The following is a 15084-nucleotide window of genomic DNA, read 5'->3' on the forward strand; positions in this document are numbered from 1 at the left end:
ATTTAAATATATGTTTAGTTTGTCGCACTCTCTCAATAATTAAAAAAAAATGACACTTGGTACTTACTGTGTGAAATGTCAAATTTCTATATTTTAATTATTAAAAATTATTATTTTAAGTCTTTATTCTAAGATACAAAAAAGGATATAAATAAAAGAGTATGTAGCCGAGTTCAACAAAGAGAAATGATATAGATTTAGTTTTGTCATATTTTGTGATTGAAAATAGAAAAAAATAATGTATTTATTTGGGATTTAAGGTTTTTTTTTAAGCTATGTGTAATTTGGTCTTTCTTTTGTCAAGGTAAATTTTAATTTGATGTGTCTTGTGACACAACTTTTTTATAATAAGACACTTTCTTTTTTCTATGCGAACATCTTACGTGGCGTAGATAACGATTTTGTTTACTCTTAATTAGAGTAAGGACTTAAGCAATGATTTGTAATAGTTGAGATATGAAAATCTTGACATTTTACTCATCAAGAATCAAACACCATAATTTTCAATTGTTGAGAGAGTGCAATAAACTAGTCAGTCTATTCAAATATTGCTAATCGAACATCCACATAACGTGTCAGTAGCAGAAATGGGCACGTTCATCGTTAGTGTTGTGTGTCCTAATATTATATTTGGATGACATCTAGCGGGTTTGTAAGTAATATATTTATTATATCTTTGTATACATTAATAAAAGGCTAGTTTATCTTCATTCATAAACTCTCTAGTTTACTATATGAATGAGTTTCAAGATCTTCTGTTTGAGAATTTTATTCTTAGATTTTGAGATTGTGTGACAGGATTATCTGGTAACAAGACTTCTTAAATGATTTTTAGACTTTAGATTCTTCAGATGGGGATTTTGATTAGTTAAATATGGATTAGCACATGGGTTATTATCTCGTTCAATATGAAATACTAATGGGAAAGTGGTGTGTCACACGTCATATGACATTGAGATGTCGTTAGTAGACCTATGAGTGGTTGTTGGAGAACAATGCACTCAATGTGACGTCAATGACTGACCATATGCATAATAGATAATGGTCATGTCGTCAAGTTGTGATAGTTTAACTGATCCTTAGATTGAACTAACACTATTGTCTGGTGTATTAGTGTGCAGAATTTGTTAATGGACCGAACCATCCAATTGTGAGATGGAAAGGTTCATCTATATGGTTATGTATTACTTATGCATGGAGGAAAGTGCTCAGGGAGAGGATCTGTCACCCTCATCGTCATTGATGAGGTAAACATCCTATGTAATCTACTATTAGTGTGACAGAACAGTCATTGGTTAGGGATGATTAATTATTAGAAAATGTATTTCTTGAGATGTTATTTAGTCATATTGATGAGATCAGACATATAGTTATTGAGTTAGTGAGTTTCTCACTACTCCATGGCTCTCACTCAGTCGGGGCGTTAGATGATGGAATGATTATAACACACGATAATCGTCAACTATAATATGTTCATATGAAGTAAGACTTCACCATCACCTATATTGTCCTAAACTGGTGCTAGGCACTATTCAAGAATTCTCATATCGTTATTGGGATATATATAAATTTTGGTGATGGGTCAAGATGTTGTTTGGTACCGAAAGGGTTTTAGTGCTATCTAATTGCTAGTGAATCTAGAAAGTCACACATTATATAGTGTTGCATTTGGTATCGACATTGTGTATCTAATTTGTGTCAGATGCTTGCGGGTCAAAGGTTGACCTACTATGCACTAAGAGTCTACTGCCTCAGCATTGGGAGTCGACTCCCAGTGTCACCTAAGCTTTTCTTAGTGCATTCCATGTGTCATCTAATTATTGTTGTCGCTGAAATTAATTCATGTGTGATAGTCGCATGGAGATTTTAAGACACGAGTGTTGATGATTTGGACAACCTCTAGCCTAGCACGAGAAAATGTGAGCGGAACGGTACCAGACAATATAATAGGTGTGGATAGCATAGGACTACTATAACTTGAAATGGAATCGATCTTAGTATAGAAATAATTTATGTACCTTAACATGACTTCGGACTTCAAGTATGCATTTATTGTATTCATGTGATGAATATCCGTATTGCGTAAATATATAAGCTGTGTATGACGTGTATGTATTAATTTCGCTGTGTGTATTTGATGTATGTAATAATTTTAAGTTTTACCTGTATCGCTACACGTGTTATCTGTCATTCATACTCGTGCTAGCATTCCATTACAATAAGAATTTAAAATAATAATTTTTTAAAAGTTAAGATGATATTTTGCACATCAAGAATCAAACACCATATTTTTAATTATTAAGAGAGCATTGTATGTATTAAGCCTTTATCAAACTGACACCTAATATAAGTATTACAATACATAAATCGTCAGCATTCCTATTTGGTGCCTCTCTCATGTGCTTGACATTAAGGCAACCAACATAGGTAGCCATCGAAGGCTAACCTACTCCTTGCCTCAATATGTTCAATAAGAATATCTTTATTTTGAGTGTGATAAATATTGTCTTTTATTATTGTAATTTATATTCGTACAAACTTTTACTACGACTATACTTTTGCATGCTTAAAAAATAACTCCAAAGTGTTCAAAATCACCTTTCTCGTACACGAGCTATTATATGTTATGGCATATTCTTATACGAATATTCCAAGTACATGTACTACCCATACTTGTATAGATTGTTTGCTTCCATTCATCCTAAGGTTAGTTTTTTTGGGGATTTTTCATTCTTTTTTTTTTTGGGGGGAGGGGGGGGGGGGGGGGGGGGAGGGGAGGGGTTTGGGGTTCATAAAAAAGCTTAAACAGAAACACTAATGAGGGAAAACACCCCAAATTAATGAGCTTTAGCGAGGTGTGGAACACCTACTGTCAGTTTTGACTTAAGCATCAAGTAACTCTCTTGAGTAGATCATATGAAAATTTTTTGTTGTGGTTGCAAATCTTCTAAGTGTCAATACACTTCTTTAGGTGTTGACTCTTAAACATATATCCAATTATAGATGTTATAAATAGTTTGAATATATTAGTAGTTTCAACCCAATTATGACTCATATTTATTTAAAATTATTATTGTTGTTGCAAAAATCAACTATTTGAGTAAACTCTTATAGTAGACATGTTGTGCATTAGGTTGTATGATCGAAGTTGTTGTGAACAATAAAAACTTGCCCAGGGTGATGGGAAGCACTCTAATGCCTAAGGGTTGTGCCCAAGCTTGAATGTGCTAAAAGGCAAGAGAAAGGAAATTCAACGTTTGATATCGGGTGTGTATTTTCGTGACATTACCTATTATACTATACCTTAAGATAAAGTAACCGTATGGATGGTAAGGTTACTAAATGGTTGAAATTAGGGGTGTACAAACAGTCGGTTCGATTATCGAATTGATCGAAATTCACTAATCGATTAAATGAAATCGATGAGTAAAATTGAACTGAACTGACCGATTAACCCAAAAAATTGAATTAATCAAAAACGAAAAAAATCGAACCCAAGTCATAAAAACCAAACCGAACAGATTAAATCCAAAAAAGGTTAAAAAAAAAAAGAAGAAAATCAAAGTAATCGATAAAAACACACACAAAATCGAAGAAAATGATGTCTTTTATAAGCATCAAAATAACATCACTTTAAAATTCAATCGATTCAGTTATTTCGGTTCTTTCAACCAAAAAATCAAACTAAAAATCGAAAATTAAACGTTGAAAAAAATTAACCGAACCGAACTAATGTAAGAAAAAAACTGAATCAAATTGACAAAGTCGATCGGTTCGATTCGATTAGTTCGGGTATCATTTGTGTTTCTCACCCTATCAAATGTTAACATTGACCTAGTAACCATTAGGTTTGATAGTCATCGATTAGCCATGACTTAGTAAATTTTATCTCCTACCATGATGAATAACATGATTAGTCATGACCAACACTCTTAACCATGACTATATTTGGCAAACCTCAACCCTGTTGTCTCTTTACACGCTATCATGATAAGGCTTAAGCCTGGGTGCTTTGTCGATTCTCTAGCTCGGAAGCCTCCTGCCAACCTTGATGAACTCTGACTACGAGCAACTGGCTATATAAATGTGGAAGAAATGTCGATTTCCAGACGCAATAACTCCCAACCACAGGCCCAGTCATAGCAGAACTAGCGACCAAGGCTATTTGTTGAGCATCACTACTACCCTGAGAAGGAACCTGGCCAAAGGCGAGAGAATAGAGACCGAGACAGGTGTTGAAAAGAGCCAGCCCAAGTTCCCAAGCCACCTCGGCTGCGCTATGATACTTACACCATACTAAGTACAAGGCGAGATCAAATCTTTCAAGAAGTCTATAAATTAAGGGTTATTCCACTTCCAAAGGTAAAAGCTTAGCCTAACCCCAACCCTAATGTGGACATTAGTAAACGCTACAATTATCATCGAATGTTCGGCCACACGATCGAAGAATGTACTACCCTCAAGGATCAGATTGAGAAGCTGGTTAGAAAAGGCTATCTATGTCGATATGTCTATAGGAGGTGGAGTCGGAGCAAAGAGCCACGTGAAGACCGGTGTCCGAGGAGAAGTGGTCGCTCGCAAAAAAGACCTAAGGCTTAAGGAGGCTAGGCCAGTCCCTCTTGGATCAAATACAAGAGGTTATCGACACTATTTTCGAGGGTTTTTCAGGCAAATGAGACTCTAGTTCGATAAAAAGATGTCACCTAAGGGCGATGATGTTCATTAGAAGCACCGAACACTAGCTAAGAAAAATAACTCGACATCTAGTAATCTTCTTTACTAATGAAGACTATGCAGGAATCGACTAGAACTTATAAGATCCCATGGTGGTATTAGTAATCATGACCAATTTTGTCATCAAAAAAGTCCTAATGGACCATGGGAGCTTGACTGACTTACTGTACTTGTCAACTTTAATGAAGTTAGGGATATTAAAAGAAGATTCTCGGACCATGACATTCTGCCGTTATTGTAGCCAATCCTACCAACCTTGTTAAGTTGGAAGAAACACCCTTTAATCGTTCTTTTTCTTACAAACTCCAAGCAGTTTGACGATAACATTTTTAGTTAATAAATTTATTATTGTGTTCGATAAAGGATATTTATGGAATACTCATACTCATTTAATTTATATAAAAATATTTTTTTTTATAATTATAAAATGAAAAAAATAACCGATAGAATGGAGAAGACGACCAAGAAATATAGAGATCATGTCTTACAAACTAAGAGTTGGGCCAGAGATTCATTTTGCACAATAGAGTCCCATGATATGGGCCTTAGGGCCTGCTTGCAAGTGCTTCGGTGGGCCGGGCTGGGCTTTTGCTTCTTCTCCCAGTGGTAGGGTGTGGTGAAAACCTCCATTGTTGAGACGGCTTTCGTTCTCGTTGGAACGTCTCAGAGCTGTGGTCCGAGAAGCGGCCATGAATCGGGGCAAGACGATACTGAGTTCCCTCCGACTCGCCAAATCCATCCACTCGACTCGGATTCCCAGAAACCACTCGCTCTATGCTCAGGTGACTACTCAGTTCTCTAAACAATCCCACGATCCCAATTCTACCTTTTTCTTCGTCCATCGCCAGAACGCGTTCTTCTCTTCGCAACCGAGCTCGATTCATCAGCTCGTGTTGGACAGCGATTGGTCCGAAGAGTTGGAGCGCGAGCTCTCGAACAGTAATCCTACATTGAGTCACGAAACTGTCGTGTACATTTTGAAGAAACTGGATAAAGACCCGAAGAAAGCTTCCGAGTTCTTCAATTGGGTCTGTGGGAAGACTGGATTTGAGCCTAGTTCTGTTGTTTACGGTCTAGTGCTTCGAATCTTTGCCAACAAGGAAACAATGAAGCAGTTCTGGATTACCATTAACAGAATGAAAGAACTAGGGTTTTCTGTTAACAAGGATACGTATTTTACTGTTCTTCGAGTTCTTCGGAGCTCAAAGATGGGACATGATGCCACCGCTTGGACTCAATTGTATGATAAAATGGTGAGGGAAAATGAAATGGACAAGGTAATGAAGAAGGTGGTTCAAATTGTAATCCAGTTCGATTGGGGAAAGGATGTTGAGAGAAAATTAGGGGAAATGAAAATTAGGGTTTCCGATGATTTTATCTTGCGGGTGTTGAAGGAGCTCCGGGGATGCCCTCTGAAAGCTTTGAGTTTTTTCAAATGGGTTGGGGGCTCTTGGGGGTATGAACACAATAGTGTTACTTATAATGCAATTGCTAGGGTCCTTGGCCGGAGTGATTCGATCCGGGAGTTTTGGAGTGTGGTTGAGGAAATGAGAAATCTCGATCATGACATTGATATCGATACTTATATAAAGATATCGAGGCAGTTTGAGAAGAATATGATGTTGCAGGATTTGGTGGAGCTCTACGAGCTTATGATGGATGGTCCATATAAACCGTCGGGTCAGAATTGCAGTGCTCTTTTGCGGACTATTGCTAGGAGTGATAGTCCAGATATGAATTTGGTGTTTAGAGTTGTTAGGAAATATGAGGCAGCAGGGAACTCGCTCACAAAGGCTGACTATGACGGGATTCATCGCTCTTTGACGAGTTGTGGGAGGTTTGAGGAAGCAGAGAAGATTGTGGAGGCCATGAAAAATGCTGGTTATGAACCTGATAACATCACCTATAGCCAACTGGTTTTTGGTCTTTGTAAAGCTAGGAGACTAGGAGAAGCCTGTGAGGTGCTGGATGTGATGGAGGCTAGCGGTTGTGCTCCCGATCTCAAGACTTGGACGATTTTGATAAGTGGACATTGTACAGCTAATGAACTCGACAATGCGTTGCTCTGCTTCGCAAAGATGACGGAGAAGAGCTGCGATGCTGATGCAGACCTCTTGGATGTCTTGATAAGTGGTTTTCTTCGTCAAAATAGGATCGATGGTGCAAACACGTTGCTTGTTGAGATGGTGAACAAGGCCCGTTTGATACCCTGGCAAGCCACATACAAGAATCTGATACAAAAGCTTCTGGAGAGAAGGAAACTTGAGGAAGCACTGAACCTCCTGGTTCTAATGAAGAAGCATAACTATCCACCTTTCCCACAACCATTTGTACAATACATTTCAAGGTTCGGGACAGTGGAGGATGCCGAGGATTTCCTCAAGGCATTGACCGTGAAGCAGTATCCGTCTGTTTCAGCTTACTGTCACATCTTTGAGTCGTTCCTCAAGGAGGGTAGGGATTCCGAGGCCAAAGATCTGCTCTTCAAGTGCCCTTATCATATTCGCAATCATTTTGCTATTTCCAGTTTATTTGGTTCTGCAAGAAGCACCAATGCTTCTCCTGCCTGACATTGTTCGAGGAAATCTAGACAGTTAAATCCTTGCTTCACGGAGATACCCAGTGGAGCGTTTTGCCAAGTTTTGTCATCTTATAAGCATGTAGCTACTTGCAGTCTGTCTGGATGGGTAAAGAGCAGCGCTGCTGGCTGCTGCTCGAGTCTGACTCATGGATAAATCCTTGTACAAAGGACCTCAGCGAAGCACTGCAAGACTTTTTTCAGAGGTTTTCACTCTGTAGAGGTATCATCCTCTTTTTGCTTGCTTGAACTTAATGTTTAGGGAAGTGTTTGAGGTTTAGGTGAATCTGGTATTGACATTAGAATTAGATCAAGGTTTTTGGGGAGTTATGGGGCTAATAATAATAAATAGGGCATTTGCACTTTTCCTTTTTCCTCTTTACATCTAGGGTTCACATTTGTTCTTAACTTAGCACTTGCCATGTATTTGTTGAAAGCTGAGAGATGAATGCCTATGTTTTCACTTTTAATGGAGGAAGAACTTTCTTGCTTTATGTTGAGAGAGGCCTGTGATCCAATTGTCCACTTCGTTTGAAGTATCAGGTTTGGAATGACATATTCTTTGTTATTTTATTCTAGTGATTTTTCTTTTAATACATGATGTATGGTGCTTGGGTTAAAAAGCAAAGGTTAATGACTTTTAATAAAGATTTTCTCAACGTTAACTCTCATAAAGAAATATAATACTTATTCGGTCTAACTGTTCAACCTTTTTTGTTATCAAAGAAAAGAAAACCCAAGGAAAATCTGGCCACTAAAATGTAAAGGGAAAAAGATACTTATGCCCCTCAATTTCTGCATTTTTTTTCTTATCAAATCTTAAATTTTTCGTGCAAGTGTGTCCCTAAATTTATATCAAAATCATATTTATGCCCCTGAATTTTTTATGATTCTAAATGTGTCATTAAATTATACAAAATCACTCATTTAAACACATGACTAGCAAGTGATACGCACGCATATTAATGTGACAATTTTTTAACGTCTCCTCAATTATTTTTCTTTCTTTGGTTGCATCTCATCTCTCTTGGCTTCTCCTACATCTCCTTCGATTAAACTACATAAATTGATCGGGTTAAATGGGTCACTGATGTGCCCAAGTTGATGATCACCCGCCGTATGAAGGGATCGAAAATGGGGCTAGTTTGAGGATAATATTTCTTACAGAAGATGTAGTTGAAGGAGATAGGAGATGATAGAAAAAGAGGAAACGCAGTTGAAAACAGAGAGGGGAAATTGTAAAGACATCAAAGAGAGACAGATGGAGGAGACGCAAGAGAGAGAGAACTAAATAGACGTCGAAAAATTATCACGTCAGTGTATACGTATCACGTACTGGTTAGATAGTTAAATGAGTGATTTTGTGCAATTCAGAGGCATATTTAGAATCACAAAAAATTTAAAATTTTACAAGAAAAAATACAAAAGTTCAAGAGTATAAATATGTTTTTGGTTTAAATTCAAAAATCCACGCAAAACTACAAAAAGTTTAGAATTTAAAAAATATATATATACAAAAATTTAGAGGACATAAATATATTTTGACAAAAAATGTAAGAACTTCCCTTTGGCATGCAAATAATGTTGTAGCTCATCTTATTATGAAGTCTCGTCTTATTGGTAGATGAACCTAGCCTCGCTGCACGGTAATCCCAGATTGGATCTTTACAACCCTATTGCTAGGTCGAAGAATCCCAACGATGGAAAAGAAAGATGAAAAAAAAACCTCTTAGTTTATATTTATAAATATATTATATTTTAATTTATATATTTTATAGTTAAAATGTATTTTAAAAATTTCCAAAGATCGGGTCAGCCAATGTGGCACGGCCCACGGGCCTGGCCCATTATAGGGGTCACAATCTACTTTGCAGCTCTAGTTTTCAATCAAAAAATCATCTCTATTTGATTTTTTGGATGTGAATGAAAAAACCCAAAATTCATGATTGAAAACTGAAACCTCTCTTTAAGACCCCTTTAACAAATTCCAAAAGTCTAAAAACTTTTGGCTTGTTTGGACGAAGAGAAAACTTGAGAAACATGAGTTGACACGGTAGAGCCCTAGCTCCTTATGTGGTCCATTTGTCTGCATTCTATCAAGCCAACACAACCACCCGATTGATCTGTAACCCTCATCTCATCCCCCAAGAAAATCTGGTGGCCATTCATCACTTTCCCGGAAACTGAAAGAAACCAATATCTGAGAAAACAGAAGAGAAAATAATATGTTCAGTTAACAGCCTAAGCTTCAATGTGAGGCCCTCATTTGCCTGAGATAAGATGGCCCATAAAACGGTGTCCTAAGAGCCCAGGATAACCATGAAGAAGAATAATAAGCCAAGGCATGACGAAGAAAAAGAAGAAGAAGGTGGAGAAGCTGACCCGGAAATCCTCAAGGCCGTGGCTCAGGCCTGGCATGGCCACTCCGGCGGCAGCACCTCGAAAACCGCCAACGAATTCGACGCCCGCCGGATGAACTTCAAGAGCAGGCCATCCAGATTCAAGCTCGAGGCAATGAGCAAGGCGCTGGCCATGGAAACGGCCAATTCCCACTGGGATTTTGGCCAGTCTTTGTGGGATTCTTATGAGCTTGTGACTGTGTCAAAGAGGCTGGAGGCTGGCCTGGTTTTGGACCACCAGTTCCCGGCGCCGGATGGCCGCCATAAGAGGAAGAAGGAGAGCACGAACAGCCTCAGGAACCTGTTCAACAGGATGTCTTCCAGAAGGTTCAATAAATCAGATGTCCCTCCGGATTGAGGGTACTTCATTTTCTTGATCCATTTTTGGCTCTGCAATCTCCTCTTGATCATTGATGTAAACTCCATTTTCTGACATGATCAATAGTGGTGCCTAATTTTGCAGCCCCCTTATTTTGGACTCGTTTATGATGTATGAATCAGTATTCATCTGACGACAGACGACGAAGGATCGCTAGAATGCGTTAGGTATCGTTTCGATGCCACTTATTAGGACCGGATTGCTCACAATATACACAGAAATCAAGGGAAAACAATCGGGTTACATCATCCCTCAGATTGTTCATCTATGGCCAATCAACAACTAAACTGGGAAAGTTTATTTATAGGCAACAACTTTAACTGGATTAAGTCTGTTATACTTTATCCCTATCTCCTATTTACAATCACGTTTGAATTTGAGAAGTCATCTAACAAAATGGTTAGATACAAAGATCACAAATTCAGCAGGTTTTCAGTGGATAAGAACTCATTTCCCAGCTTACAAATTCCAGCAAGCAGCCACAATTCCAAGGGTCCAGAAAACAGTTAGTTTTTATTCATTTATGTGTGTATTTACAAGAAACCAACAGAAGTAGGCCAATCTAATCCCATCTGCAAATAGCTAATTCTGGTATTTAGCTAGGAGGCCAGCACTGAAGATCCCTAAAACTGAGTAAAGGAAGTGAAGCATCAAAAGAAGATGATAGATTTTGCATTTTCCATGTTAACACAAGCAAGCAAATTTGTACCCCTTTCCAAGGATGGAGCTGATCTGAGCTTTTCTTGCTGGAAGGTTAATAGCATTGGCTGAAGCAGAAGAAGCAGCCTTTCCGCTTGTTTTCCATAATATCCCCTCTGGGGGTTTCACCCGAGCTGTTGTGTACTGCAATCAAAGAGCTCGTGCCTGGAGATTCCGGTGCCAAGACAGTGTTCTTAGAAATGAAAATGGGCGGGGGGATCATGGGTTCAGGAGGAGAGACTGAAGAAAGGTAATTTAGGAGCATCTGTATTATTTGACTGAAGTTGGGCCGAGTATTAGGATCCTCCTTCCAACATGAATCCAAAATTCTAGCCAATTCTTCTGGGAGGTTTTCCAAGCTGGGGCGTACGTTCTGAAAGGCAAAGACATCGATCATGTCAATACCCGGTTGAACTTGTACAGACAGACAGATCAATATGGGAATACTAGGATTTCGATAACGAAGACAATCAATCACCTTAAACGCAGCTGCATATGCAGCCTGCAGATTCGACATGCCTTCGAATGGCAACTTGTTGTGTATGAGCTCCCAAAGCACGATGGCAAAGCTATACGCATCTACTTTATGGTTGTAATGCTTCTTCTCTCCATGCCTCAAGGTAACAGTGCTGTACAACTATCAACATGAACAAGCCAGTCACTTGCTAAAATGGCAACACACAAAGAGGACATTATTATGCACCATCTCAAGGAAGTAGTACCTCTGGAGCCATCCAACGATATGTCCCGGTTTCAGCAGTCATCATCTCTGTCAATGATTCTTCTCTTGCTAAACCAAAATCTACGAGTTTGACGGTTTTCTGATCTGCAGTCAGGATCAAGTTCTCTGCAATAGTTTACAAAAATGAATGTATTCGGCATTTGTGGAGATTATAATAGAAGGGATATATCAATGTTTCATATTCATACATTGCTTCTTCCAGGGCAGCCCTTTATCAGAAATTCATTATTATTCAAAAGATTAAGTTTCAATTTCTTTCACAAATAATAAGAACAAGAATTTTTCTCGCTATTTAACTTCTATGCCATTTATACTAAATTGTTTCATCCTTCATTTGTTCTAGAAAACTACAAGGGAAACATGGCCACAATGGACAATAATTGCTTCAAGTAAGGTGCTAGAAATAGGTACATACAGATAAATAAGAACAGCCAATTTGGAGGCACCATGATGCATTCTGAGATCTGAAGAGGAATTCTCTCAAAATTTGGTGAGCAGAAGAACTTCTTTAGATTAAAAGAAAAACTTCAGGGCGAAAATGATATTTCATTGATCATACAAGAAACAAAAGAAAGAACTGGCAATCGCTGGGGAGTACTAGAGGACATAGAGCATCATTTGGAGTGCTATGCTAAGACAGAACAAGGCAAAAGAGGACATGCCAATACCATATTAAAGAGAACTTGCGGGCAACAGCTTTAAAGCAACCTTTGGTTTGAGTTGGAAGAATTAGAGGATACCCTGTGATAACATTATCTTTCAGCTAAACTTTGTCCGAGTCACTTTCCTTCTTGCATTTTTACAAGGTAATTTGCTTTTCTCGACATTGGAACTCACAATCATCGGCCTCAAAAGTGGTATTTCGTGGAATCAATTAAAACCATAAGTGACTTCTTATGGAATGGAAACATCACCTAAACTTCTCAAAGCAAATCTGTTGATTCAAGAGTTACATGTGTTTAATCAAATTTGAAATATTATCACAAAAATCCACTGGGAACAAACATAAAGTAGGGTTAGATGGTTCCATATATGGAGCTTAATGATATTAAGCATTCTGGAATGTAATGTGGAAAATTGAGATACATCAAAACTACATTGATTGTATATCAAGTAGTTACTATGAACTGCATAGACCAACAGAAAGGTTCCATGTATTAACATGAAAGTTACTTAATTGGAACCCTGAAATGGTAAAGCTCCTGCTTAAATACCCAGTAAGTTTAGATATTGAGCAACAATTACCAGGTTTCAGATCACGGTGTATGATCCCATGAGAGTGCAAGCACTCAACTGCTCGAGCTATGTCGAGCGCAAAGCCAACTGCAACGCTTCTATCCAAGCACCCTGGACGCATATTGAGCAGATACTTGCGTAGTGTTCCCCCTAACAAGAGCTCAGTGACTATCACCATTACAGGGTCTTTACAAGCACCTATAAACTGTTAAAACAACCACAGAGCAATCAATTTGATATGACTTGAATGTTCATTTTCTGTATTTCAAATATGAGAGCAATCCAATGCAATAAGCCCCGGAATGGAATCTCACCTTTGCTAAGTTCTTATGTTGAACTCTAGACAACATAGCAACCTCCCTAGCAAAGCGGGATTCTCGCTTTGTTATTTCCTCTGGGGTGTCTCCTCTTTGTACAATTTTAATGGCAACACTCTGATTCTTGTATCTGAGGGAAAGACAGTAAGCTAAATGGTGAGCAAACTGGGAAAGACAGCCAATGTGGGAACAATCAGTTGTGCTTCTAGACTATATTCTCCAAGTGGAAGATCTAATCCAACTTCTGTTTGTGGGTGATTGATTATATATTGATGAAGGGGCACTACAAGAATTAACAATGGCCATGAAGAAATGGGGCTCCAGAGACAGCAACAGATCAAACAACGGAAGTTAAAGGCTAGAAGCTGCAAATGAACTTATGAACCAATCTCCAAGAACAAAGAGAGTTTTGAATCCATCCAAGGAATGAGAAACTGCAAATCTAAACTTGAAAATAGCAAGAAAACTCTAACAAAGTGATTACAATGAAATGAACATAACAAAGGGAAATCTCATTCATATTGACTTACTTTCCCTCGAATACTTTGGCATGAGCTCCCTCTCCAATCCTTGGCCCAACAAAGAGGAATTTGGGGTCAATCAGCCACTTGGCATCCAACCTAAACTCATCAATCGAGTAAAACCCATTTCCAGATTCCATTTTTCTATTTCACCAACAGGAAGCACCCATCAACCCTTTCACAGCAACCAAAATGGATAAGGATTCACAGATAAAGGCATTGAAGAGCTCTGTTTACACCCTACACGGACAAGTTGACAGTAAAGAGGGACAACTTTAAAAGAGCATAAAATCTGTACCCTCTTGTACTTGTAATACAATGGCAAGCTCCCAAAACAACCACCAAACAATCATGGCCAAAGATCAAAACTCTCAGCCTAGGCGGCAGAAGTATAAAAGCCCCACATGTTAGAGAGAGAGAGAGAGAGAGAGATTAAAGAAATGCTCAGAGCCCAAGAAGGGATTCTTGAAAAAGTTATTGGGGGGCAGAGCCAAAGCCGCAAGAAGGGGAACAGGGAAGAGAATCAATCAGCTAAAAAACATATATTGGGGCAACAAAATGCAGTTAAATCATTGGTTTTCTTTCTAAGTGGATGAGTGATGGGTTTGGAGCTATTTTAATCCTCTTTAAGCGTAGAACCTCAGCCTTGATCTGCAGACAAAATCATTGAACAGATCGAGTCTCCCTGCTCATAAAAGAAAACGGAAAGAAAAGACAAAGTTAAAAGAAAGAGAGAGGGGGAGAGAGATATTTTTATGAAAGAAGAATGGTGGTAATAAAGAGTGTGGGAGCCATATAAATTAATCAGTGGCACATGGCAACCGATCGTGTGAACACGGAGAGGCATTGGGGACGACAAAAGCCCGCTCATTAAGAAATGCCTTGAGGCCAAGTTCCCACCTTTTTCCACCATTTCACTTCACCAACAAGCTAAGGCTAAATCCCATCATCAATCCTAATCTTCTCCCAAAGATGCATCCTTCTTTTCACAGAATTCTTCTCACACCAGATGGGTCATCATCATCTCGTACTATTTGGTCAACCCTGGGATTTACTTTTGATCTAAGGAAAATAATTTTTATCGATCTGTACACTTTTTCACATTGAAATAGTACTACTTCTTATGGTTAATCTTAAATCGAAAACAAAAGAAAGTTACGTAAAGTGTTAACAATTAACACAAAATTTATTAGATCTTAAGATTTTACTATTTGAAATTAATATAACAAAAAATTATCCAAAATTTACCTTATCCATCCAATTTTTATTATTGTTGTGTACAATGGAAGAAATGAAGTGCAGAATCCAAGGCAAAACATAGCCTCCTTGTATGTAGAATTTTGTCCGTAAATTATGCAAGCTGGCATAGTTTTATGTTTGTTTTTGTAGGCAAAGATTAGGCTTTGTGTTGGACAGCCTTTCCCACTAAGCTAACGTCCACTTCTTCAATCACTGTTTTTTCCTTGTTAGGCCATGTTT

General features: G+C 38.2%; 3 protein-coding genes across 7 annotated transcripts; 2 read left to right on the forward strand and 1 right to left on the reverse strand.

The window, feature by feature from the left end:
* Positions 1 to 5334: 5334 nt before the first annotated feature.
* On the forward strand, positions 5335 to 7806 carry LOC127789591 (pentatricopeptide repeat-containing protein At3g48250, chloroplastic). The gene has a single exon (XM_052318526.1). It carries the CDS (start codon positions 5424 to 5426, stop codon positions 7302 to 7304), a length of 1881 nt encoding a protein of 626 aa, XP_052174486.1. The 5' UTR covers positions 5335 to 5423; the 3' UTR covers positions 7305 to 7806.
* Positions 7807 to 9513: 1707 nt separating this feature from the next.
* On the forward strand, positions 9514 to 11819 carry LOC127790484 (uncharacterized). 3 transcript variants are annotated; one of them, XR_008020784.1, is made up of 3 exons: positions 9514 to 10071; positions 10175 to 10257; positions 10844 to 11819. XR_008020784.1 is itself a non-coding variant. In XM_052320021.1 (2 exons), the coding sequence occupies exon 1, from the start codon at positions 9632 to 9634 to the stop codon at positions 10067 to 10069; it is 438 nt and encodes a 145-aa protein (XP_052175981.1). In that variant the 5' UTR covers positions 9514 to 9631; the 3' UTR covers positions 10070 to 10071; positions 10175 to 11819. The 3 variants fall into 3 exon arrangements, 2 of the variants coding, with proteins under 2 accessions (XP_052175981.1, XP_052175982.1); XM_052320021.1 differs by having other exon boundaries at positions 10175 to 11819; XM_052320022.1 differs by lacking the exon at positions 10175 to 10257.
* On the reverse strand, positions 10585 to 14379 carry LOC127790483 (serine/threonine-protein kinase STY13-like). 3 transcript variants are annotated; one of them, XM_052320019.1, is made up of 6 exons: positions 13904 to 14379; positions 13615 to 13780; positions 13082 to 13214; positions 12777 to 12972; positions 11512 to 11636; positions 10585 to 11426 (listed from the first exon to the last, which is right to left on the reverse strand). In XM_052320019.1, exons 2-6 carry the CDS (start codon positions 13743 to 13745, stop codon positions 10845 to 10847), a joined length of 1167 nt encoding a protein of 388 aa, XP_052175979.1. In that variant the 5' UTR covers positions 13746 to 13780; positions 13904 to 14379; the 3' UTR covers positions 10585 to 10844. The 3 variants fall into 3 exon arrangements, with proteins under 3 accessions (XP_052175979.1, XP_052175980.1, XP_052175978.1); XM_052320020.1 differs by having other exon boundaries at positions 10585 to 11162; positions 11268 to 11426; positions 13615 to 14373; XM_052320018.1 differs by having other exon boundaries at positions 13615 to 14378.
* Between the last annotated feature and the right edge of the window lie 705 nt (positions 14380 to 15084).

The sequence above is a fragment of the Diospyros lotus genome, chromosome 14, assembly GCF_014633365.1.
Source record: "Diospyros lotus cultivar Yz01 chromosome 14, ASM1463336v1, whole genome shotgun sequence".
NCBI lineage: Eukaryota > Viridiplantae > Streptophyta > Magnoliopsida > Ericales > Ebenaceae > Diospyros > Diospyros lotus.

Coding starts and splice junctions, on each gene's coding strand:
- LOC127789591 (XM_052318526.1), top strand. CDS start 5,424: ATGAATCGGGGCAAGACGATACTGAGTTCCCTCCGACTCGCCAAATCC.
- LOC127790483 (XM_052320019.1), bottom strand. CDS start 13,745: ATGGAATCTGGAAATGGGTTTTACTCGATTGATGAGTTTAGGTTGGAT. Junction 13,215..13,614: donor GCCAAAGTATTCGAGGGAAA/GTAAGTCAATAT, acceptor TCTTTCCCTCAG/ATACAAGAATCAGAGTGTTG. Junction 12,973..13,081: donor AACATAAGAACTTAGCAAAG/GTGAGATTCCAT, acceptor TTGTTTTAACAG/TTTATAGGTGCTTGTAAAGA.
- LOC127790484 (XM_052320021.1), top strand. CDS start 9,632: ATGAAGAAGAATAATAAGCCAAGGCATGACGAAGAAAAAGAAGAAGAA.